Source organism: Oryzias latipes, chromosome 7, assembly GCF_053564925.1.
Source record: "Oryzias latipes strain Hd-rR chromosome 7, Olatipes_Hd-rR_3.1".
NCBI lineage: Eukaryota > Metazoa > Chordata > Actinopteri > Beloniformes > Adrianichthyidae > Oryzias > Oryzias latipes.
Genome location: NC_136243.1, coordinates 4,017,454 through 4,040,845, shown reverse-complemented (window position 1 = coordinate 4,040,845; position 23,392 = coordinate 4,017,454). Strand labels below are relative to the sequence as shown.

General features: G+C 41.3%; 2 protein-coding genes across 8 annotated transcripts; both read right to left on the bottom strand.

Moving 5' to 3' along the window:
• Window positions 1-310: 310 nt before the first annotated feature.
• ndufb11 (NADH:ubiquinone oxidoreductase subunit B11) lies at window positions 311-23,300 on the bottom strand. The gene is made up of 3 exons (XM_004086345.4): window positions 22,804-23,300; window positions 1,669-1,799; window positions 311-490 (listed from the first exon to the last, which is right to left on the bottom strand). The coding sequence occupies exons 1-3, from the start codon at window positions 23,095-23,097 to the stop codon at window positions 361-363; spliced, it is 555 nt and encodes a 184-aa protein (XP_004086393.2). The 5' UTR covers window positions 23,098-23,300; the 3' UTR covers window positions 311-360.
• Window positions 6,926-15,503, bottom strand: LOC144993973 (uncharacterized). Of its 7 annotated transcripts, XM_078950064.1 has the most exons (8): window positions 15,360-15,503; window positions 13,956-14,061; window positions 13,646-13,729; window positions 13,255-13,356; window positions 11,619-11,737; window positions 11,410-11,477; window positions 8,551-8,620; window positions 6,926-7,888 (listed from the first exon to the last, which is right to left on the bottom strand). In XM_078950064.1, the coding sequence occupies exons 1-7, from the start codon at window positions 15,368-15,370 to the stop codon at window positions 8,589-8,591; spliced, it is 522 nt and encodes a 173-aa protein (XP_078806190.1). In that variant the 5' UTR covers window positions 15,371-15,503; the 3' UTR covers window positions 6,926-7,888; window positions 8,551-8,588. The 7 variants fall into 7 exon arrangements, 5 of the variants coding, with proteins under 5 accessions (XP_078806190.1, XP_078806189.1, XP_078806192.1 ...); XM_078950063.1 differs by having other exon boundaries at window positions 6,926-8,620; XR_013657309.1 differs by lacking the exon at window positions 11,619-11,737 and having other exon boundaries at window positions 7,678-7,888.
• Window positions 23,301-23,392: the final 92 nt, after the last annotated feature.

Sequence of the window (23,392 nt, the reverse complement as noted above, 5' to 3'; positions counted from 1 at the left end):
TAAATTGATTGATTGAACATCCACCAACTAGAACCATCAAGAATCCACACTTTCAGTAGTTGTCAGGAACACAGCAGGAGCCATCGCTCCAATCCCGCAGGTCGAAAAGGATTTCTAAAGTTCAATCTCGTGTAGATTTCCAGGGTTAAAAACTAACCAGTGAAAGCCTAAAAGCAAGGCCAAACCTCATCTCTGATCACCTGCAGACCATGTCACAGCTGCAGATGTTTGACAGGTTTGAACACGCGTGACAGCCTTTGCTAAAAACACAGCTGAAGAGAAAGAGTCATTTTCCACAAAAAGCACAAACTCCAACAAAAATGGTTTATTATATTATCATGAAACCGATCAGGAGCAGAGCTACTCCTCCCTGGATGAGGGCAGGATGATCTTGCTGGGGTCGTAATAGTTCTCCTCGATGAGCGGCAGGCCCTGCTGCTCCCTCTGACAGATGATCCGCTCTGCTTCTCTTCTGGCCCACTGCCGCATCCTGCAGAGACGGGAGACCGAGTTCACAAACCAGACGCCCGGCAAGGATGGAGGAACGTCCGGCCAAAGGTTTTCACGCCTCTGGCTGACATGCATGGCTAGAGGGATGCTCTCTGCATCAGCATTGTTTCAACCGTTGACCTTTCTTGTTGTTTAAATTAAGTTTGTCATGTAGAAACTAAAAAAAACATCTCATTGTTTGGGCTCTTAAGCTGAGAAAACCTCTGACAAAACCCCAAATTTCTTTGAAGTCCCACTCTGATCATCTGTTGATCTATTCTCAAAGCATTCCCAGTGGTCTTTTAATTCTGCTGAGGCCATTTTTAGCCAAATACAAAAAATCCTGTGTTGTTTTCTAGGACGTAGTTTCTGTAGAGCAGCAGGAGTTCATCAGAAATTCACCTCTGAGTTGTGGACGGGACTGTTAATGCAGGGCAAGCCTGCCCTGACTTCCAATTCTTTGTTCACACTCTCTCCCACTAGCTAACAGCCCTTCACAACCCCAACCTAACATTAGCAGTGCACTAATGATGGCAGCAATAATGTAGCCGTCCATCCGTTCAGTTCTGATCCAGATTCCAGCTCAGGCGAGGAAAACAAAGACGTTCATGGATCCATTTGTCTGCAGGTGGATGATCAGAATGGAGCAGAGCAGGAAGCTGGTGGCCTGCTGTCTTACACCTGCATCACAGCCACAACCTTTTTCCAACGGCATTTATTTTTTTCTGATCTACCACAATTTGTAAAGGAATGACTAAGAAATGCAGTTTTAATCTTAAATTCTTTTATCCATGTCTTTAATGGGGGGGAAGATGCTCCAAGAACATGTTAAACACACCCAGACATCCTTTCCTTTGGAGTGGATCTCTAACTGCCGTAAAGACACATTGGAGTCGATAAAGGAACAGCGGAGCCTCTTGTGGGACTTGTTAGGACACCTGAATGTCTTCTGTCAATCAGCAACAATAGGTCCGTGTCAGCTTCACGCGGGACTTTGCAGAAACGACTAAGAGACGGCCTTGAGGATCTGAACCCTGGGACACTGGAGGTTTGTGTTAGAAGATCCTGCTGTGTGTCTGCCGTCATTCCTGCAGTAATGGCTTTAGCCGGACCAGAGCCAGCAGTGTGTGTGATCAGGATCATGCCTGCATGTCCGTGTGCTGAGATGCTGGCGCTCACCCGTGGTCTGGCAGGTAGTGGATAAAGGTTCCTCCGATGACGAGAGCAACCGAGATGCCCATGAAGAAGCCCACTTTCATGTTCCACTCATCCGCCACAGGATCGCTGGAGAAGCCGTGGTAGTCTGGGTTCTGCAGGAACATGAAGGGGGGGGGCCGCTTTTAGTCCAAACACGCTTGGGGGTCAAACTTCACCTGAGTGACAGCAGCAGCACAGGAAACCATCCAAACAGCTGGTAAACACTTTGCTCTTTTTCTTCAGGCTTTCAGACCTTCAGGATTAAATTTAGTGTTGGGTTCTAATGTCTGCTGGGCCTTTCCCCTCATGTGGTTTCAGAGCGCATAGTTTTATTGGTATGTACAACCAGTGACAAATCTGAAACTTTACTGGACATAAACAACAAAACAAACATGTTAAGTAGCCCTGGCATTTCTGCAGATCATCGAATAAATGAACTGAGAGGAGAAAACGTCATTTTATTCATTCTGTCTGCAGACGTTACCAGCAAATACAAGATAAACTAATGTTTGGAAACTCTTCACTCAGCTTTCATCATCATCATCGTTTTAGTTTGGGATTTGCTGATAACATGTCAGCATCACAACAATAACTACTACAATCGTGATTGGCTACATGTTATCAGCAGGTGGTAACACGGTCCCTTCTGTGTCAAATCCATCTGGATTTCTAGACCCCTGTTCATATATAACAGAAAACAAAGAAAAACAAGGACAACTGTATAAAAGCAGAGACCCTTAAGCCCTTTCACACCTCCCCCCCTTAACTGATGGAGATAAACATTATTGTGAAAGAGGATCATTTCTAAAATGTTGACTCTACTTTTCATAAACGTCATAAACTACAACTATGAGACAAAATGAGAAAAAAAACAATCACATTGTCTGATTTTTAAAGAATTTATTAGTAAATGATGGTGGAAAATAAACATTTGTTCATCTACAAACAGGCCAGATTTCTGTCTCTCACAGACCTGTAACTTCTTCTGTAGAGGATCCTCTGTCCTCCACTGGTTACCTGTATTAATGACACCTGTTTGAACTGGTTATATATATAAAGAAACCTGTCCACAACCTCAAACAGTCACACTCCGAACTCCACTATGGCCAAGACCAAGGAGCTGTCTGAGGACACCAGAAACAGAACTGTTGGTCTGTTTCAGACTGAATCTGCAACATAAGCAGCTTGGTGTGAAGAAATCACCTGTGGGAGCAATTCTTAGGAAATGGAAGACATGCAAGACCACTGAGAATCTCCCTCCATCTGGGGCTCCCCCCAAGATCTCACCCTGTGGGGTCAAAGTGATCACAAAAACGGTGAGCAAAGATCCCAGAACCACACAGGGGACCAAGAGAATGACCTGCAGAGAGCTGGGACCAAAGTACAGGGCTCGACATAGCCATTTGTCCGCTGGCCCGGTCCTGTTTTTCGAGCAGTGCGGACCACAAGACTTTACTTTTCACTTGTCCGCTCGGGCCACTAAAATATCTAACGGTTTATATATTCTTCACCTTTTTCAATAAAGTAAATTTTGCGAAAACGTGTAGATTTACCTCGTCTTCATAATGTAGTTTTTCTGCTAGTCCTGTGTTCAGACTTCAAGGGTTTCTATGGGAAACCTTTGATCACTTCTCCTTCTCTCCCGCCTGCACTACTTTTTTTTTTCAAACTTTATTGAATGTAACAATTCAATACAAAACAATGTTAAACAGCAACAACGAAGGCACAAGCCAGTGGGTTATTACAACATTTGATTATAAATCCGACACCGTCACTGAAGAGAGACTGAAGCATGTCAGAGATGTGGAAGACATGGCAGGAATAGAAAGGAATATGTTGGATGGAGTAGTGGGTATAATTAGTAGTATGGACAGCAAGATATTTAATGAATGCATTGAAGATGAAACTGTATCCACTAAGCTTTAAGCTGAATGTCAAAGAATCAAAGGCAACTCCAAAAACCTGAATCTCAGACTCAAATGCAGTAGAATGTTAAACTACTTAATTTTGTTTTTCTTTACAACACTGTAAGCAGTAAGTATTTCTAGTTAGCTGAATGATCTCAGTTAGACCTGCACAATATGACAAAAACTCGCGATATGCGATATCAGAGATTAAAATTGCGATAACGATATAATTTGCGGTATATAAACAAACAGCAAAATAACCAAATAACCATTCCCAGTTTAAAAATTATACTCCAAATGACCCACGTTGACATAGGTTACAAACATCTAACATAACAGGGCTCCATCTGATTGGTCAACAATGTGAAGGCGTCCATCCGATTGGTCAAATGCATTAAGGGATTTATTTGATTCGTTAAATGGTTCAAGCTGCCATTAGATTGTTTTAACACATTTAAGGTTTATGATTTATTGCGATATTTGCCGTTAGAAGCACCATGAAAACTTCTGAACTAGTGTTACCTACTACACTGCAGCGCTCTCTTCAAAACATCTGAAACAGACTAGAGCAGATCTAAGTTTGATATGGTCTATTTTCAGTCATTGAAAAGTGTAGAAATAAGTGATGTCACCAGAATGCACCAAATTGCACCATATTAAAAGTTTCCGGGGGGGCATGCCCCCGGACCCCCCTAAAGTTGCAAGCACCTGCGGAGCGGCGGGTCCCGCTATGCGCGGTGTCGGGCCAGTAACTTTCAGGCAGGGCCAGTAAGTTTCAAAAACTACTGGCCCTGTGGGCCAGTGCAAATTTCTGGGCTATGTCAACCCCTGAAGTAACAAAGGCTACCATCAGTAACACATGACGCTGCCAGGGACTCAAACCCTGCAGGGCCAGACGTGTCCCCCTGCTAAAGTCAGTACATGTGCAGGCCCGTCTAAAGTCTGCTAGAGAGCATTTGGATGATCCAGAAGAGGGTTGGGAGAATGTCCAATGGTCAGATGAAACCAAAATAGAACTTTTTGCATCCAGAGACCACCAGACCTACTGTAAAGCATGGGGGTGGAAACATCATGATTTGGGGCTGTTTTTCAGCAAAGGGACCAGAACGACTGATCTGTGTAAAGGAAAGAATGAATGGGGCCATGTATGGTCAGATTTGGAGTGAAAACCTCCTTCCATCAGCACTGAAGATTAATTGTGGCTGGGTCTTTCAGCATGACAACCATCCTAAAGACACTGTTGCCCGGGTAACGAAGGAGTGGCTACATAAGAAGCATTTCAAGGTCCTGAAGTGGCCTAGCCAGTCTGCAGATCTCAACCCCATAGACAATCTTTGGAGGGAGTTGAAAGTCCATGTTGTCCGGTGACAGCCCCAAAATATCACTGCCCTACAGCAGTGTTTTTCAACCAGTGAGACGGTCAAGTGTGCCGTGGGAAATTGCCCTCATTAACTGATCTAAAAACATTCCCCATCTCCAGGATATCAACTCTGTGTTTATCCAAACAGGCCCTGATAAAACACTGAGTATTTAACCGCAGCTTCAGCTGTTTTTGGAAAAGTCCTGCCCCTTTAACTGTCTCCACCAATCATTCCTGGAGTCTTAATCACATGTCATCAGTCTGACCAATCAGAAGTGGTTAAAGTCTTCACTTCCTTGTTTCGATTTAGCTAATAAAGTCTCTCAGTTCCAACAAAAATACCAGCTAAAGCTCGTCTTTAGCTGTGTAGCTTCTAGAATCTGGTATCAGACCGTGGAACAAGTGAACAAAACAATGAAGCTCAGAGACGAGAGTCTTCTGCGATCGGCGGATTTTTGCACTACATCTCCCATGATGCATTGGGTTAAAGTGACAGCGTCTGAGTCTCTCCTCTTAACGTCTTAGAACAACAACGAACACACATCAGAGAGTTTTCGAATCTTCTAACTTAACTTTTATTACATCAAAAAACAGCTGCAGCTTCCAGCTTTTTCTGCCACAATTATCACAAAAATACATGTGAGATCATGGAGGGACTGTAGATCAATACAGACTGTGAGTTTCTCCTTTTTTTTCTTTTTCTTTTTTTGGATGCTGGTGTGCCGCGGTATTTTGGTCAAGATTAAAGTGTGCCGTGGCTCAAAAAAGGTTGAAAATCTCTGCTCTAGAGGAGATCTGCATGGAGTAATGGGCCAAAATACCAGCAACAGTTTGTGAAAAACTAGTGAAGACTTACAGAAAACATTTGACTGCTGTCAATGCCAACAAAGGGTTTATAACAAAGTACTGAAACTTTTCTTATTGTCCAAAATACTCTGTTTCCACCATAATTTACAAAGAAATTCCTTAAAAATCAGACAATGTGATTTTCTGGATTTTTCTCTCATTTTGTCTCATAGTTGATGTATATCTGTGATGAAAATGACAGGCCTCTCTCATCTTTTTACGTGGGACAACTCGTACAATTGGTGGTAGGCCTGCACAATATACCGCAAATTTATCGTTATCGCAAGATCAAGCTGTGCAATATGCATATCGCAAAACACAGCAAAAAATGTAATAAATGGTTACCTTAAATGTGCTAAAACAATCTTATGGCAGCTTAAATTATTAAACGAATCAAATAATTCCCTTTATGCATTTGACCAATCGGATAGAGCCTTTAGCGTTGTTGACCAATCAGATGGAGCCCTTTTATGTTAGATGTTCCCCCCTATGTCAACAAGGGTCATTTGGAGTACAATTCTTAAACTGTTGCAATAAAATGGGAGTGATGTTTTTGGTTGTTTCGCTATTTGTTTATATACCGCAAATTATATTGTTATCGCAATATTAATCCCTCATATCGCATATCGCAAGTTTTCCTCATATCGTGCAGCCCTAATTGGTGGCTAACTGAATACTTTTTGCCCCACTGTACGTCAGAAAGAACAGCCAGCACTGCCCCAGACTAACACACACACACACACACACACACACACACACACACATACCCGTATTTCTTACCCCGTGAGGTCCCATGACTAGGACCCTCCTAGTGGGATCCACCTTTTCTACAAGGTTTTCTGAGATGGTTTTAACTGCTAAAATAATGTAATTTTTTTTCAAGGAGTGTTATCATTTCAAATACTGAAAACACTAACATGAAAAATAAACCTGAATTTTGGTTTCCCATGGGGACCACCCATACAACAGTAGTTACTCTAACTTTGGTTAACAGCTCTGTAACTAAGGCAATTGGGATTGTAGTACTCATTTCACACTTCCTGACTAATAAAGTCATTTACCAAACATGCGAGGCATCATTCACTGTCAAAATATGTTTGTTATGAAGGAAACTGCGCACAGCAAATAAGAGACAAGGGCAATTTATTTATAGTTGCCAATCTATAAAACTAAATATACTGCTGTTGGACAGAACAAGGTTCCCTTTGACCCGTTAAACGTTCTATCACACACTTACTGCAGGGCTCTTGAACTCCAGGTTTGGAGGGTTGACATCCTGCTTGTTTTCCAGATTTTCTTCTTCTACTTCCTGTTGATCTACTGAGCCAGGTGAGCTCAGTCAATCAGAAGCAGGAGTTGTTGGAAAACAAAAGTTAGGGCTCCCCCTCGTTTTCCCTTTCCTACTTTTAACTGACTGGAATCACCGGGGCAGCGGATCGGAAGGGGGTAGAGCAAAAAGATCTGGAAAACTAAAATGACATCAGCCCTAAAGGCCTGGAGTTCCACAACGTAAACACAGATTTAACCAGAAAACAAAGACCTGTTGAACTCAAATTAAGTGCTTTATAAAAACAAAGTGACATTTGACCTGTCAAAAAATTACAAAATGAAATCAAGTGCTTCAGGAAAAAAAAGTCACCTTTGACCTATACAATTGTTTTAAATACAAATAAAATGCTTCAGAAATTAAAAGGTCACCTTTGACCGATACACGTGCTTCAAATGAAAATTAAGTGCTTCCGGAAAAAAAGGTCACTAAGATAAATAAGTGCACGTGTCTGAAGCTTAAATTTGGAACTTAGATTTACAAGCACTGGTTTAAATTAAAGAAAACAAAATAAAGTTGAATCACAATCTTTCTAACTAACAAAAACTAACGTCTTTTTGAACTTTACCGCCTCAGTGCTGTGATTTTGTTCCTAACAAAAAACTTGACTGCCTGCCATGTTCGTCCTTCCAGCTCCCTCGGCGAAGCTTCTATGCAGGAAAGATATGTTTTCCTGGTACCCTCCCACCTTCAATGCAGATTCCTAAAATTTTTTCCAATGCTCGGCACTCTGCTGAAGACCAGGTCCTTTTTTTTAAGCTCCTTAGAAAAAGAAAGGAAAAAATGTTATAAGTCACCAACTTACAAAACGTGATTAGACCAGATTCAAGGTAATGAGCATTTCTTATTTACAAAAACTAAGGAGATGCTACGATATATATCAAAAGCTCAGCAAAACGTCTGACTACCTGTAACAGTGTTAACTAAATGTCAGATGTTCATTAGAAAAGAAAGCCCACAGAAATAGATTTTCTTATCTTGTGTTGAAAGTATCAGAGCCACGTTGCTGGTGTAGTTAGAAATGATTCTGTATTGTGCAAAGTTACCCGTCTCAGCAGTATCGATGCCTTAGTCTCTCTGCTGTGTAGAAACCATGGGCTCCATTTGTGAAAACATTTTAATTAAAAACCCAACAAGAACCACACAACCTCACATTTTCATTGAAAGCTGACATAAGACAATTTCATGAAACTCAAGTCTTTCAATGTTGGCAGTGAGATGTTTCAAAGTCTGATTTAGACAGTTTTGATGACATGTACCTCTTGTGCACAATTATTAGTAACATTTTATCTTTGAACTACATATGCTATAAGCAAGAAATGTAATAATAAATAATACCCCCCTCCCTTAAAAATGGTTGTTAGAAAACATAGTTTGTGCCATTTTTAAGAAACTTTTAAAAGTGTAACATGTAGGAAGCATACCTGTTTGTAAGGGTCGCTTCTTAGACTTTTAGACTTTTTCACTGCCGTGTCCGTTCTTCAGTCTTGAGTCCTGTTCATTGTACCAATATGGTTATTTTAAAATGACAATCATACACTTTTTGTCTTCCCTGAATTGAGAAAATGTCAATATTAAAGACCCATGCCCTAATGGCACATACACAACAGCCATGGAAGCACTGTGAAGCAGCTCTTCAAGTCCAGCTTCAACTACAGTCAGGACCACAAATATTTGGACAGAGACACATTCTTTCTAATTTAGTTTCTGTCAATTACCACAGTGAATTTTAAATAAAACAAGTCAGATGCCATTGAAGTGCAGACTTTCAGCTTTTATTCCATAGATTGAACAAAAAGATTGCATGAAAATGTGAAAAACAAAAGCATTTTTTTAAACACAATCTCTTCCAGGTGAATGCATCCAAACTGATTGGGCGGCGTTTCATAATACAGAAGCACAATGACCTAAAACATACAGCCAAAGCAACTCAGGAGTTTATTAAAGCAAAGAAGTGGAATATTCTTGAATGGCGAAGTCAGTCACCTGATCTTAACCCAATTGAGGAGCATTTCACTTGTTGAAGACTAAACTTCAGACAGAAAGGCCCAAAAACAAACAGAAACTGAAAGCCGCTGCAGTAAAGGCCTGGCAGAGCATTCAGAAGGAGAAAACCCAGCATCTGGTGATGTCCATGAGTTCAAGACTTCAGGCTGTCATTGACAACAAAGGCTTTTCCACCAAGTATTAGTAACGACCATTTTGTTTTCAGTTATTTCATTTGTCCAATGACTAACGAGCCCATGAAAGGATGGGGTGGTGTTTAAAAAAAAAAACTTTAGTTTTTCACATTTTTCTGCAATCTTTTTGTTCAACCCATGGAATAAAAGCTGAAAGTCTGCACTTCAATGGCATCTGAGTTGTTTTATTGAAAATTCACTGTGGTAATGTACAGAAACTAAATTGGAAAAAAATGTGTCTCTGTCCAAATATTTATGGTCCTGACTGTACATTTTTTTTCTTTCATAGTAGTAGGTTTAGCTTTCTGTCAGAATTGACAAAGCCTTTTGGATAAGAGGTGAAACGTTTTCTAACTTTAAAAACCAAGTCCAGATAACAGCCCCTAAACCTACTACTATGACAGGGGTGGGCAAACTACGGCCCGCGGGCTGGATTCGGCCCGCCTCCATCTTTGGTCCGGCCCGCCGAACACACTTTTTTTTAAATCTGGCCACACGATCAAGATGTGACATTTTATTTCACCTTCTGCAGTCTGTGTTCTACCTGAAAACCTCTAAAATCACTGTCAAATAGAACAGAAGACAGTCTTCTCTTTCCACGTCATTTCATCTTTCCACGTCATTTCATCTTTCCCGGTTTAGCTCATTATATCTGAGCGATCATGCTGCCTTTTTTAAACAGTGCGCCCTGTTCTGTGTCCTGATTGGCTGGAGACCTTGTCAATCAATCTCCCCAGTCCGTGCCTCAACTCCTGTACAGAAACGCGCAGCTCTCAGATCTATAGAAATCTTTGATCGCGATCAGATCTTTGTTTTCATTTTAAGATCCTGGACCTAATTTCTATGAAGGTTTAAGAATTTAAACAAGAGAAAATGGTGAAAATGTTCATGTCTCTCTGAGAAAAGTGTATTTAGGCAGTGAGGAGTTTTACTACCATAAATTTAAAACGTCTGTAATCATTCTCCGTGGATTTCACCGATCACGGTTATTTTTACAACTAAACTCCTGCAATAAAGGAGGGAACTCTGTAGTGGTGAAAAGGTAACACAGATATATGTGTAGTTGCAGCAGAAGACAGATAAATTTGCTTTTTCTGTATTACTGGATGAAAACAGAAAGCGCAGCTGCCCAAACTGTGAGACGCAAGATGAGCTCAAAGTCTCTGAGGAATTATGACGAGAGAGGATCCATCATTTATTGTTTTTGTTTTTAAATGTCAGTATACTTTTCCTGAATTTTTGTCTTTGAAAATCATAGAGAGTGTTGTTTGGTCATTGTTTTATTTCATAAATAGTGTTATTTATTTTCTTAAAAGGATCATGAATGAATGAAACTTTATTCATACAACACTTTACAACTCCTTGAAGGTACCAAAGGGCTTCACAATAAAATAGAGATCTAAAATGGGAACAAAAGTTTTAAACTAAAAACTCTAGAATATTCTGTTTTAGAATATAATTTTCAACCCAAATGTTTTCATCTACATTCCATGTTAAATCATTTTCACTCCACGCATCTGCTCCTGGTCCGGCCCTTCTATCCAATTTTTATAACCCAATGCGACTTAAAATAATTGCCCACCCCTGTACTATGATGTGGAAATGGAATCAACCTGGATAAATGAGAGTCTTCATAGACATGCATTTTTTTTCTTTTGTCAAAATCGTTAAAAGTGATCTCCTAATAATGATTGTGCAGTTTTTAGCCAAGATCCAAAAGCTGTGTTGCTTTTGTAAGACATTCTTTAAGACCATAGGCAGTGGTTCATTAGAAATACAATACTGGGCTTCCTTCCCCTCCATGTCACAGATAGCCGTTTGTGCGAGCACGAGCTTATAGCCTCACGCTAATATTAGTGGGGCAAAAATAATGACAAGCAATATTGGATCAATCCTGCCAGACAGTTTTGAGCCAGATTTTAGCTATCAGGGCAAGATGGAACTCCCTGTGTGCGACATCACACTACTCTGTTAGGTTTTGTTTTTGTCTTTAAAGCAAAATATGTTTAGTTATTTTGACTAAAATAGTCGATTTCACAATTAAAACTCAACTGGGAACGCTTGTATAAAAAGATTAAATTTAGAAGTGGGGGGTTGTAATACCAGATTCACTGTCTTCACTCCTTGACTCCATTTGATGTTTTGTTGAAGATGTTGAAGTCCCGAAGTCCCTGTAAAAACAGAATAGAACAAGTGTTAAAATGGAGTGCTCATTAACGTAATGAGCAGGGTAGATTGCAGGCCATCAGAAAAAATAAACAAAAGCTAAAAACACATTTAAAAAAACTCCGTCAGTAAATAATTATCCTCACAATCTGTCTGCTAGCCGAAAGTCTCTGCAGGCTACTGCTTTTTTAGTTTCTATGCAGCTTGAGGGGACGTCTGACAGATCTTGAACCATGGCATGCTTGGTAACGTAGTCTTTAGTGAGCTGGAGAAAAGAAACAAGTTTTTCATTTTAAATTGTAATACACTACTTTGTAAATAATATTTTATAAAAGTTAAGAGTTCAGTCTAAAGCAGGGGTGGGCAAACTGCGGCCCGCTGGCTGGATTCGGCCCGCCTCCATGTTTGGTACGGCCCATTGAACAATATCAGAGACCCATGTTTTTTTTTTATCTGCCCATTTTAGAAGTGACATTTTCTTCCCCCCTTCTGCAGTCTGAGCTCCAACCTGAAACCCTCTAAAAATCTGTCAAATAGAGCAGAAGACAGTCTTCCCTTTCTACGTCACAGTTCATCTTTCCCAGTTTAGCTCATTCTTTTAGATCGATTATGCTGCTTTTTTTAAACACCCTGTTCTGTGTCCTGATTGGCTGAAGACCCTGTCAGTCAATCTTCGTGTCTCCTGTACAGAAAGGCGGAGCGCTTTAGATCTACAGAAATTTGTTTTCATTCTAAGATCCTGGACCTAATTTCTATGAAGGTTTGAGAATTTAAACAAGAGAAAAGGTGAAAATGTTCATGTCTGTGTGAGAAAAGTGTATTAAGGCAGTGAGAAGTTTTACTACCATAAAAAAACGTCTGTAAGTAACCAAACTCCGTGGATTTCACAGATCACGGTTATTTTCAGAACATAACTCCTGCAAAAAACGAAGAACTCTGTACTGGTGAAAAGGTAACGCAGATATACGATTAGCTGCAGCAGAAGACAGAGAAATTTGCTTTTTTCATTATTACTGGATAAGAAAACGACATGCAGGACACAGCTGCTCAGTATTAGAGCAAACTATGAGACGTGTGAGGAGCTGCAGCTTCAAAGTCTCAGCGGGACGAAGACGGGAGAGGATCCACTATTCATTGTTTTTTTCTTTTTAATGTATCAGCATATTGTTTCCTGACTTTTTGTCTTTGAAAATCACAGAGAGTAATTTGGTTATTTTTTATTTCATAAATAGTGTTATTTGTTGTATTAAAAGGATCATGAATTAATAAAACTTTATTATAGGGCTTCACAATAAAATAAAGAAGCTTAAAGTTTTAAAGAAAAAAGACTTATTGTGGCCCTCATAAGAAAAGGTTTGGGGGCTCCGCTTTATCATCCATGTGGTGTTTGAATATGTGTTTTTTTTTTCATTCTTATGATCATTCAAACACCACATGAATGGAGCATTTCTCTGAGTTTTCACAACATACATCAAGCTGTTAGTGTAATTGGCTCTAAAATGAAAACAAAAGTTTTAACTTAAAAACTCTAAAATGTTGTAAAATATAATTTTGCTTGAAAAGTGCTTTCATCCAGATTCCATATTATTTCATTCTCACTCCTGGCATCTGCTCCTGGTCCGGCTCTTCTATCAAACTTTAGAACCCAATGTGGCCCTCGAGTCAGAAAGTTTGCCCACCCCTGGTCTAAGGCAAAGTTTGATGCTAAAGATTCTGAGCCCTATTGATAAAAACATTGACAAAAGTATTTGATATTGGCTGGATTCCATGATAAATACTTACAAATACACTGTCTGTTCTTGTCAGGGGAGGAACCTCTGGCTCATCTGTATCTGACTGTTCTCGTTGGACACAGGCAGTGGTGTTGGTGTCTGGTTCCAATTCCTTAAGAGATTATTTTTACTTTTTAAAATTAAAAAGGTACAAATTAAAACTGCACAAGTTTAATCACATGTTGGATTTAATTTTTCACTAAATTAAATATCTACATTTTAAGATATTTAACTGATTTATGAATTAAAACTCTACAAGTTAAATCTTTGCAGTTTTACTTTTAACCACATTTTTATTTTTCCCCCCACCCAAGGCATTTAGCAGGCTATTTATTTCTGGCAAGCAGGAATTTCATAACAGTTAACATAGGGTAAAAAACGCCGTTCTTTTTGACACTTACCCAGCTATTGCCAACAGCATCTTCTCTTTCTGGGATGTCTGAAGATCCAACCAAGGAGCTGCAGCTTTCAGTGGATACAGAGGGCTATAAAGGGGACACAAATGACTTTACTCGTTTACATCAGTTTAGCAGAAATGTGCTAACCAATGCTTTCACATCTAATAGATATTACATTATTAAAAAGGAGATGATAAATTATTTTGCAATGTGAATTTTTTTAAGAATCTTGTTACAAACAAGAAATCTACTATAAATAAGTATTTTGATCCCAATAAATAGTACACTGAAAACAGTGGCAAAAAAACTTTACCTGCACAGGTGGATGTTTGGTCTTCAGGCCCTCTGTGTACCTCTTCTGGCACCTTTTCTTTTGCTCCCTAAGCATCTTCACACGCTTTTTAAATCTGAAGGTTCTTCTAAGAATCAAACACAGAAAGGTTGTTTAATTAAACACTCAGATGAAAGACAGACTCAGCTAAAAAAATGTCCTTACTGATAAACTATTATATAAACAAAGTTTACTTTACACAATTATCTTAATGATGACCCAGCAGTGGGTCTGTGCAGATGAGGTTCACAAAATGAACATTAGCTTTGGACCTTCCTGAGTTTTTGATTTAAAGTATTTAGATAAATGCTCAGTACTAAATGTGCTCAATTATTTACTACTGCACCATGAACCAACCAGGAAGCAAAAGTATAAAAACATGTAAGCGGGACTCGAGTTTTAAACAAAAGACATGATCAAAATATTACTAAATGTTGGAACCAGAAATACTTTTTAAAGTCACTTGATTACCGTACAACAGGGCACCATCATGGTGTCATACATTTTTTGTTTAGCTCTAAAGAACAAGACCACAAAATACTCAAGTGATCCTGGTTTTAAAACAAACAAACAAATTAACCAAAGTAAATCAAATTGGTAAGCATTTTCAAAGAAAAAAAAACATAAACACTACCACGATGGTTACAGATTTTAAAAAGTTAAATTTAAGACTTTAAGACCTTTTAAAGATCATTTTAAAATATATAAATCATATTTACAAAGACCATAAACATGTTTATCTAAGCAAGCATACATACAAGCATTAAATGTAAGAACATGTCAAACTGATGAAGCATTAAATTTCGGTCGGGCCTCCTAAACTTTGATATTTTTCTTATTTTCATCAAGAGGAAAAAAATGAGATCCTTTAACTATTCTAGTTTTACCCTCTCGGGTTAATGCGGGACAGTGAGACTGGGTCACGTGACTCAGACGGAGCTCCTGCAGCGGGAGCTTTGATCCCGGTACAAAGAATATCTAAACGATGTAATGATCCCAGACATGCAGACGTGACTACGATGCTTTTGCTGGAGCATCAAAATTATCAACACTTTTGCACAAACTGCAAGCAGCAAGATTGGCGCAGCGCGAGGGGGGGGGGGGTGTTAACTCACAGAATTTAAGACAAATTAATACATTTAAGGCCACACTTCAATAAATTAAATTTAAAATGTATTTAGGATCTGTAACAGCCTGACCAAAATCATTTGGAAAGCTAGCTTCCCCACAAGCACATGCTGCGTTAGCTTCAAAGGACCAAGCTAGCTAGCATCGCCATGTGCTCGGCTCTCGAGCATTTCCACCGGAGAAAAGCATGCCTAGACAGACTAAATATGTCTCAAAGTCATTTAGTGTCTGTTTTTAAAAAGTTTTGATGAGACTTACCTAGATTCCATGAAAAATCCTTGCCGTTCTGAGACTCCAGTGGGTTAGCTGTCTGCACTGCTGCCTGAGCTGAGAGGGAGACGATGCACCTGTGGAGCTGAGCGGGTGTGGCTTTGCTCTGCTCACCCTTCTCTCAGTCTTGGTGGGGGAGGGGGATAGTCACGGTGGGAACCCGAAAAGTCAGGAACTGGCAACTATTTACTATATGGGTGCCTCAGCTTTACTACAGCACCTATATTCACTTGTGTAATCATTAAAAAGTTTGTTTTGTTTATAAATAAATGCAGAAATCGAACTTTAATAATCTCACAGGGAAGAATTTATGTGTTATGCCAGCTACTAAGGTGGGGGGTAAAATGAAAGAGTAATTAAGAACCCTAATTTACACAGCAAATCCTACGTAATCGCAAATAGAAAATAGGATATTATTATATTAAATAAGCAGATAAACAAGAGTAATACATCTTTCCTTAGAATAAAAGTGTAAAATTCAATTTATTTGATTAGCATAATGTTAAGCCCTGCAACTGTATATAATATATAAGTTGCTTTTACCCAAGCAAATTCATAGTGCTTTTATTTTGCTAACTTAAAATATATAAAGGGCACAGTCAACATTGTTTGATTTCCAAAACAAAATATTCTTCTATAAGAAAGAATAAAAATGGAATGGATGTTGCTAAACCAATAAGGCCCTAAAAGGCTGATTGAGGAAATAAATGCTGTTTATTTTCAACATTGCTTAATTTAGTTTCTTACTTTTAAACGGTTCAGGAGCCTGAACGGTGCTTCAAAAATAAAGGAAAATAAAAACATAAATTCTTTACAGAAAACAAAAAAAGTGTGATGATGAGGCATCATGACAGGATGAAGGAGAGTGCTTTAATGTGCCTAAGATGCTTTATTTACGTGACAGTCTGCACTTTGACAGGCTTTGCCAACAGCATTTTGGATGATGCTCCATGCATTTGCTGGTCAGAGGCTCTGCTCCACCCGTTCTTATCCCCAATTTGTGTTTTTATTTGATACTGGCAGCAACATGGCACAGAGTTTCGGTTCAGTATGTATCCATCCATCCATCCATCAATCCATCCATCCATCCATCCTCCTCCTCTTTTCCGGGATCGGGTCACGAGGGCAGGAGTCTAAGCAAAGATGCCCAAAGAGCTCACTTCCTCCAGCTCTCCGCAGGTGACCAAGCTTCTCACCCCACAGTGTGAACCCACAGAGGAAGCTCATTTCAGCCACTTGTATTCGGGCCCTGGTTCTTTGGGTCATGACCCAGAGCTCATGACCATAAGTGAGTATTGGAATGAAGATCGACCAGTAAATTAAGAGCTTTGCTCTTTGGCTTAGCTCTCTCTTCAGACTGATACAGCGACCACATAACTACGGACGCTGCTCCGATCTGCCAATCAATCTTACACTCCGATCTTCCCTCACTCTTAAACAAGACCCCAAGATATTTAAACTCCTCCACCTGGGGCAGCGACACTCCACCCACCGAGAGATGGCAAACTACCTTTCTCCGGTCGAGATCTATGGATTTGGTTTGGCGGTGCTGACCCTCATCCCAGCCGCTTCACACTCGGCCACAAACCACCCCAATGCATGCTGTAGGTCCTGGCTCGATGAAGCCAACAGGACAATATCATGTGCACAGAGCAGAGAGGAAATCCTGTGGTCCCCAAACCACCCAACTGATGATGTGTTGTTGCAATGGTAGGATGGGTTTGGTGCCCATCCTAAGTAAAAATTAAAGCCGCAACCAGCGTTGTATAGCGTTGTATAGCAGACGCAATCTGCCTTCCACGCCCAACTCTAAGCACAATCGCCGCTCTTACCGCCCTCCCCAGCCTCACCGCCCTCATCACCAACCTTTGATCAAGGCTAGTCAAAGCTGCATATGCTAATTATGCTAACTATACTAGCTATGCCAATATGGCTAAAAGTGCTAGCATTGCGATCACCATCATCAATTCTCTAAGAAAAACACATTGCTCAAAATGCTAATTATGCTAACTAAGCTAGCTACGCTAATGTGGCAAAAAGTGCAAGCATAGCGATCAGCACCATCACCTCTGTCTGAAAAACACATTGCTCAAAATGTTAATTAAGCTAACAATGCCAGTTATGCTAATGTGGCTAAAAGTGCTAGCATTGAGATCAGCATCATCAACTCTCTGAAAAACACATTGCTCAAAATGCTAATAATGCTAACTATGCTAGTTATGCTAATGTGGCTAAAAGTGCTAGCTTAGGGATCAGTATCATCAACTGACTCAGAAAAAGACATTGCTCCATTGGTGAGAGCTATATGTCATCACATGATTAAAAAAATCCACGTTTTTCAAAATGGCGGCTTTTCTGTTGATTTTATCTCCATAGCAACCCTTTAATGATTTGGTTGCCTCGGGAAGACGAACATTTCGACTTCAGTTTCAGACTAATCTTTTTGTGTGTGAAATACACGATTTTCGGCCCATTAATTTTTTTGACGGGGTCGCTGGCCGTGATGTCATCGTCTTCGGGGGGTGACGTTGACTGTGGTCAACGTGGTTCATGTCTCATAAAAACAAGTTGCTTCTCACTGAGATCTTTTCATTTGGGGTGGGGTGTAGAGCCACACCATCACAGCTGCCAAAAGAGGCTCGGTGCCAACTAGCGGTCGGAGGCTTAACCCTCATGCTATCTAAGATGACCCCACCCTTACATTGACCTCTTCTCCCTACCATGACAAAGGTTGATAAAGGTGGAAAGATTTCATGTAATCCATGGACACCAGTGAAGATCACAAATCATTGAAGAAAAAAGGTTCAGAGCACTATGTAGTGGGTCTAGATGACCCAACTCCCAATGTTAAAGTGCCTAGGATAGCACAAGGGTTACATGGAAAACAAGAGTTAAACGCTGCAGGGCGCTCATAAATAATTAAATAATTATCAGCCTGACAGCATTTAAAATCGATACAAATATCGCCGAATCTTCACCAGTCTTACTGCTTTTGGGAAGAAACTGTTCCTCAGTCTTGTGGTCCTGCTCTTAATGCTCTGTCACTACCTGCCTGAGAAGAGCAGGGAGAACAGAGGGTGCAAGGGCTGACTGGGGTCTTTCAGGATGCAGGAGGCTCGTTTCCTGCATCCAGTTTTGTAGATCTCAGTGGTGAACTGCAGGTGAAACCACAGTCCTCTGCACAGCTTTAGCCAGCCGTTGCAGAGCTTTTCTCTCTGCCACAGAACAGTTGCCGTGCCACACAGTGATGGAGGAGGTCAGGACACTCTCCACTATGCACATATTGGTGGTCAGGACTGAGATTCTAATCACAACACGCTTGAGCCTAATCAGGAAATAGAGGCGTTGATGTGCCTTCTTCACCAGGCAGGTTGGGTTGGTGCTCCAGGTGAGGTCGTTGGAGATGTGCACACCCAAATACCTGAGGCTAAAAACCACTTCCACCTCAGCCCCACCGATGTAAAGAGGAGGAGGAGGAGGATGTCTGTCCTTCCTGAAGTCCACGATCATCTCCTTGGTCTTCTTCACATTGATGCAGAGGTTGTTGTCTCTGCACCAGCCCTCCTAATGCTCCACCTCCTCCCTGTAGTTGGACTCATCGTTGTTGGTGATTCGTCCAAGTATAGATGTGGCATCTACAAACTTCACAATCAGACTGCTGGAGTGACTTGCTGTGAAGTCATGCGTGAGCAAGGTGAACAGGACGGGGCTTAGCACAGAGCCCTGTGGGAGGCCCGTGCTGAGGGTGATCGGGGGGGGGGGGTCACAGATCTTCATAGACTATGGTCTTTCAGGAAGTCCAAGACCTAGTTGCAAAGAGTGAAACACAGTCCTATGTGTGCAGTTTATGGATGAGGGTATTTGGGATGATTATGTTGAAGGCTGATGTGAACTCCACAAAGGGCAGGCAAACACACGAGTTCTTATTCTCTAGGTGGGTGAGTGTTGTGTGGACCACTAGTGACATCTTGTGTGAAACGGTTTGACCTGTATGCATATTGGTGCAGGTCCTTGGTAACACCAATGGATTCTGTGATGTGGGTCATGAACAGTTTTTCAAAACATTTTATGACCATTGGAGCTAGGATCACTGGCCAATAGTCCGTCAGACCTGTCACTGAAGATGTTTTGGAGTTTGGGATGATCGTTACGGTCTTCAGGCAGGTAGGGAACACTGCCTGCTTCAGGGGGGTGTTGAAAATGTCTGTTAGCACCTCTGTGAGCTGGTGTCTGTCAGGACCCGTCCAGTGATGTTGTCAGGTCCAGAAGCTTTGTGAAGATTGATCCTCTGGATGGTCTTCCTCACTTCTGCGGGTGTCACACTGGAAGGCTCTCCACTCTTCAGGGTTGGAGTCCTCAAAGCTCAAAGCAGCAGTACAAAAGGTTGAGTGCGTCTTCGGAACAACTCTGGTGTTGTAGTCTGTGATGCACTTAATGCCCTTCTACATACTACGGGGATTATTGGACGTAAAATGTTGCTGGATCCTCTGAGGGTATGCTTGGCCCTGTTCACCCCAGCGTGCAGATCCCTTCTCACTACTCTGAGTGCTACCTTGTCACCAGACTGGAAAGCAGCATTCCTGTTTTTCAGTAGAGACTGCACTTCTGCGTTCAGCCAGGGTTTCTGGTTGGGATAGTACGTTACAGTCATGGTGCTGGTGAAGTTCTCCATGCACTTCCTGATGTACCTGAGGACACCTGATGTATAATCTTCCAGGTGCTCCTCCACCTAGTGCAAAGCTGCCTTCTGAAGACCTGCCAGTCTGTGTCTTGGTTAGCTGCGGCAGTCTCATTGGGCTACACTGTGATGGTCCTCTGTGTTGGTGCCTGGCGTCTGGGGAAAGGGCAGTAAACAGGAACCAGCACGATTGCGATGTGGTCGGAGAAGCCCAAATGAGGATGGGGACAGCTCTGTGTGCATCTTTTTTGTTGATGTGGACACAGTCCAGAGTGTTATTTCCCATGCTGGTGGAACTTGAACAAAGTGTCTGTCAGGTTTACATGGTTTAAGTCTCCTGCAACCACGTAAAATGCCTCCGGGTGCTTATGCTGGAGCGAGCTGATTTTGTTGTGGAGCTCTGGCAGTGTGTCGTTAGCATAAGCATTAGCATTATGCTAATGCTAATGCATTAGGAGGGATGGTGTTCTGTACCTACACAAAAAACCCTTTTTGGATGGATATTAACAAAATGCCTTCTGTTAGGGGGAAAAAAACACCTTTAGTGTTTAAGTTACATTCAAATTTTGAACCCAGGCTTTGGTCACTGGTTCAAATGGGCCTGTGGGGGAAAATCCATCCAAAAACGTTTTGAAAATTGCTGTTTTCTTTCAGAATGGGGTAACTGTGTACGTCTTCCTGATTTTTCTTCCAAGGAGTTTGGGGATGAAAAATATCTAGGGGTTTCTGTGCACCCACATTTTTAACATGTTGTACAGGGGTTCGCAAACTGGGAGACGTCTGTTTTGCCACAATCAGACATATATTTTTGAAACTGTGAACCCTGGAACTTTTGTTTTTCAGGTATTTGGAGCTGCCCCCTTGGGCCAATATTGTTTAAAAACAGGAAAAAATTCACATGAGAGCCCCTCATGGGATGCTTAATAAGTTCACCAAATTTTAGATTGCTTGTTTGCCTGGTTAGATAGTTAGCTTTAGCATCATGCTAGCAACAAACAACAAAGTTATTTTGCATCAGGGAGATGAATGATACAACATAGTCAAAGATGGGCTTTGTTGGCCAAAGGGAAGCATTTTTAATCTTGATTTCACACTTGAATTGGAGTAGGCCGAAACAAGGGTACAGGGGGCTACCGGAACAATGCTTTGACCTGGGGGGCTGAAACTTCTTGCATTACATCAGGCTGTTACCCTAATGCACCATCCAGAGTTTGGAGTCTCTAGCGTAATCTGGGCCACCAAGGGAGACGCAAACATTTACAATAAGCTCATCCTAGATTTTCCTGATGAGGTGTTTTCTTTAATTTCTCAGATCTGCTTAGAGTGAGAACTACCAAACTTACCAGTAATGGTTAAAACCTTGTACTTAGCTACTGTACAAAGTGTGATGCTCCTACGATCACATTTCCCCTCACAAGACCCCAAAAGGTGTTGTTTCAGGACTAGGCCTCAAGCCTCACTTTTTTACCTTTGACATTTGAGTAGAAATTGCCAGGTTATCCTGGCTTTAAAAATGACATAATTTGTTTCAACTAAGTATATCTGTTTGACAATACAAATATTGTCACTTTCCAAAAGTAATTTCAACATTTGTTATCATAAAATATGATATTGAAAAAGAACACACTTTGTCAGGAAAATGTCCCCATTAGTCCAACGTCACACACTGCTATACCCACTCTGACCACTAGGGTGTCATGGTGAAACACACCTTGTCATGAAAAGTCATCTCCAGGGGACCAATTTTACTTTGCAAAAAAAACAGCACTAGGCATATCAGGAGGCTTTTTTCTATTGATTCCAATGCTTGTGCCTGTGGGGACCGAGCTTCGGTCCCCACGGAAAAAATTGGTACCCACGAGGTGGGTGAAATTTCAGGTCCCGGAACCCACAAGGGTAGAAATACAAACGCACACACACACACACACACACACACACACACACACACACACACACACACACTGACGCACACACACACACCCACCCACACACCCCCACACCCCCACACACACACACTCAGCAGAGCTAGTGGTGATCGGTTAACAAAAAACCCAAAGAAAATGCCTTTGTTTTAACGTTTTAAACAGAAATCGATTTGCTATAGATGTGTCACAGAATGTCTTATATTTAAAGGTAAGTATTTGTGTCTCTGTCAAGAAAAACATTTTTAATAAGAAAATATTATCTTCTCTTTAATGTTCCTGTTCATGCCTGAAAGGCTTTTCGTGTTGAAGGTTGCAGAGTCCTGGTTTCAACTTCAGCTTTCCTGTTTTACGTCACTTCAGTGTCAGAATGAACATTTGATTCACTGAAGAGCTCTAGTGGAAGTGTCCTCTCTGCTTTTGTCGTGATTCCAGATTCAAAGTGTTTATCATCATCATATACACAGTAAAGAAACGCGTTTCCCTGCAATGAAATTCTTCCATAGCTGTCTGTCTGCTCCAAATGCCAAAGTTAAATAAAATAAAGATAGGAGCAGGATGTATACTTATAATTCACATAACATAAATAAAATATAACTAGGCGTCAGTAGCTAAACCAAAACAGATGTGCAGATCTCTGCTGGTCTGGCCGCTGTGCGTCCTCCATCTGATGGACTGAAAAACCCCTCTGGGTTCTGGTCTTGTCTGCTAAAGGAAGGACGTCCAACCACTAGGTTGGTTCTCGTGTACACTTCAGGGTCAGCGGTGTAGACAGACTGCAAACACATGATGATGCTGCGGACTGTTGTGATGATGGAGGACCAGAACTCACCTTGACATACTGGCTGACCTCGCCATGTTCGGACTTCTCCTCGCGGTTGTGCAGCTCCGTCACAGCGCTCGAACCCGCGGAGCTGTTCTGTTTGGACTGAGACACGAAGCGGGCGGGCGGGACGGAGCCCAACCGGGGCAAACTGAGCCCGAATTTGGAGAGCCGTGACAACATTCGGTCGTCCGGTGAAGGAGACTGCTGACCCGGAAACGGAAGTCCAGTGCTTTTTCTTCTGATGAGGTCAGTGGGGCGGGCAGTGCCGCCCCCAAGTGGTGGGAAACGGTGACGCAGCATGAGATCACAGCGCGGCCAAGGGACAGTCAAAACACGCACTGTCCAAAAAAATAAATAAAATAAAATAAAAAAACAAACAAACACACACACTGTCCACGTTCTAAGCAAATAAAAACCACCACAACTGAATTAAAGCTACCAACAACCCTGTTCTCAGACGGAGCAGGGAGCGTGCCAAAGCTGAGGGAAGAGTTTTACAAACCCTGAGGTCTTGTAAATGTTCTTCTTGAAGATCCTGCAGCTGCTCTTTGAGAATCTGACTGCTTAAAGGGAAAATAAAAATCTGCTAAAAATC

Coding starts and splice junctions, on each gene's coding strand:
- LOC144993973 (XM_078950063.1), bottom strand. Junction 13,730..13,955: donor CCAAACATCCACCTGTGCAG/GTAAAGTTTTTT, acceptor TCCCCTTTATAG/CCCTCTGTATCCACTGAAAG. Junction 11,478..11,618: donor TTTCGGCTAGCAGACAGATT/GTGAGGATAATT, acceptor CTGTTTTTACAG/GGACTTCGGGACTTCAACAT.
- ndufb11 (XM_004086345.4), bottom strand. CDS start 23,097: ATGCTGCGTCACCGTTTCCCACCACTTGGGGGCGGCACTGCCCGCCCC. Junction 1,800..22,803: donor AGGTCAGCCAGTATGTCAAG/GTGAGTTCTGGT, acceptor ATGTTCCTGCAG/AACCCAGACTACCACGGCTT. Junction 491..1,668: donor CACTACCTGCCAGACCACGG/GTGAGCGCCAGC, acceptor CCGTCTCTGCAG/GATGCGGCAGTGGGCCAGAA.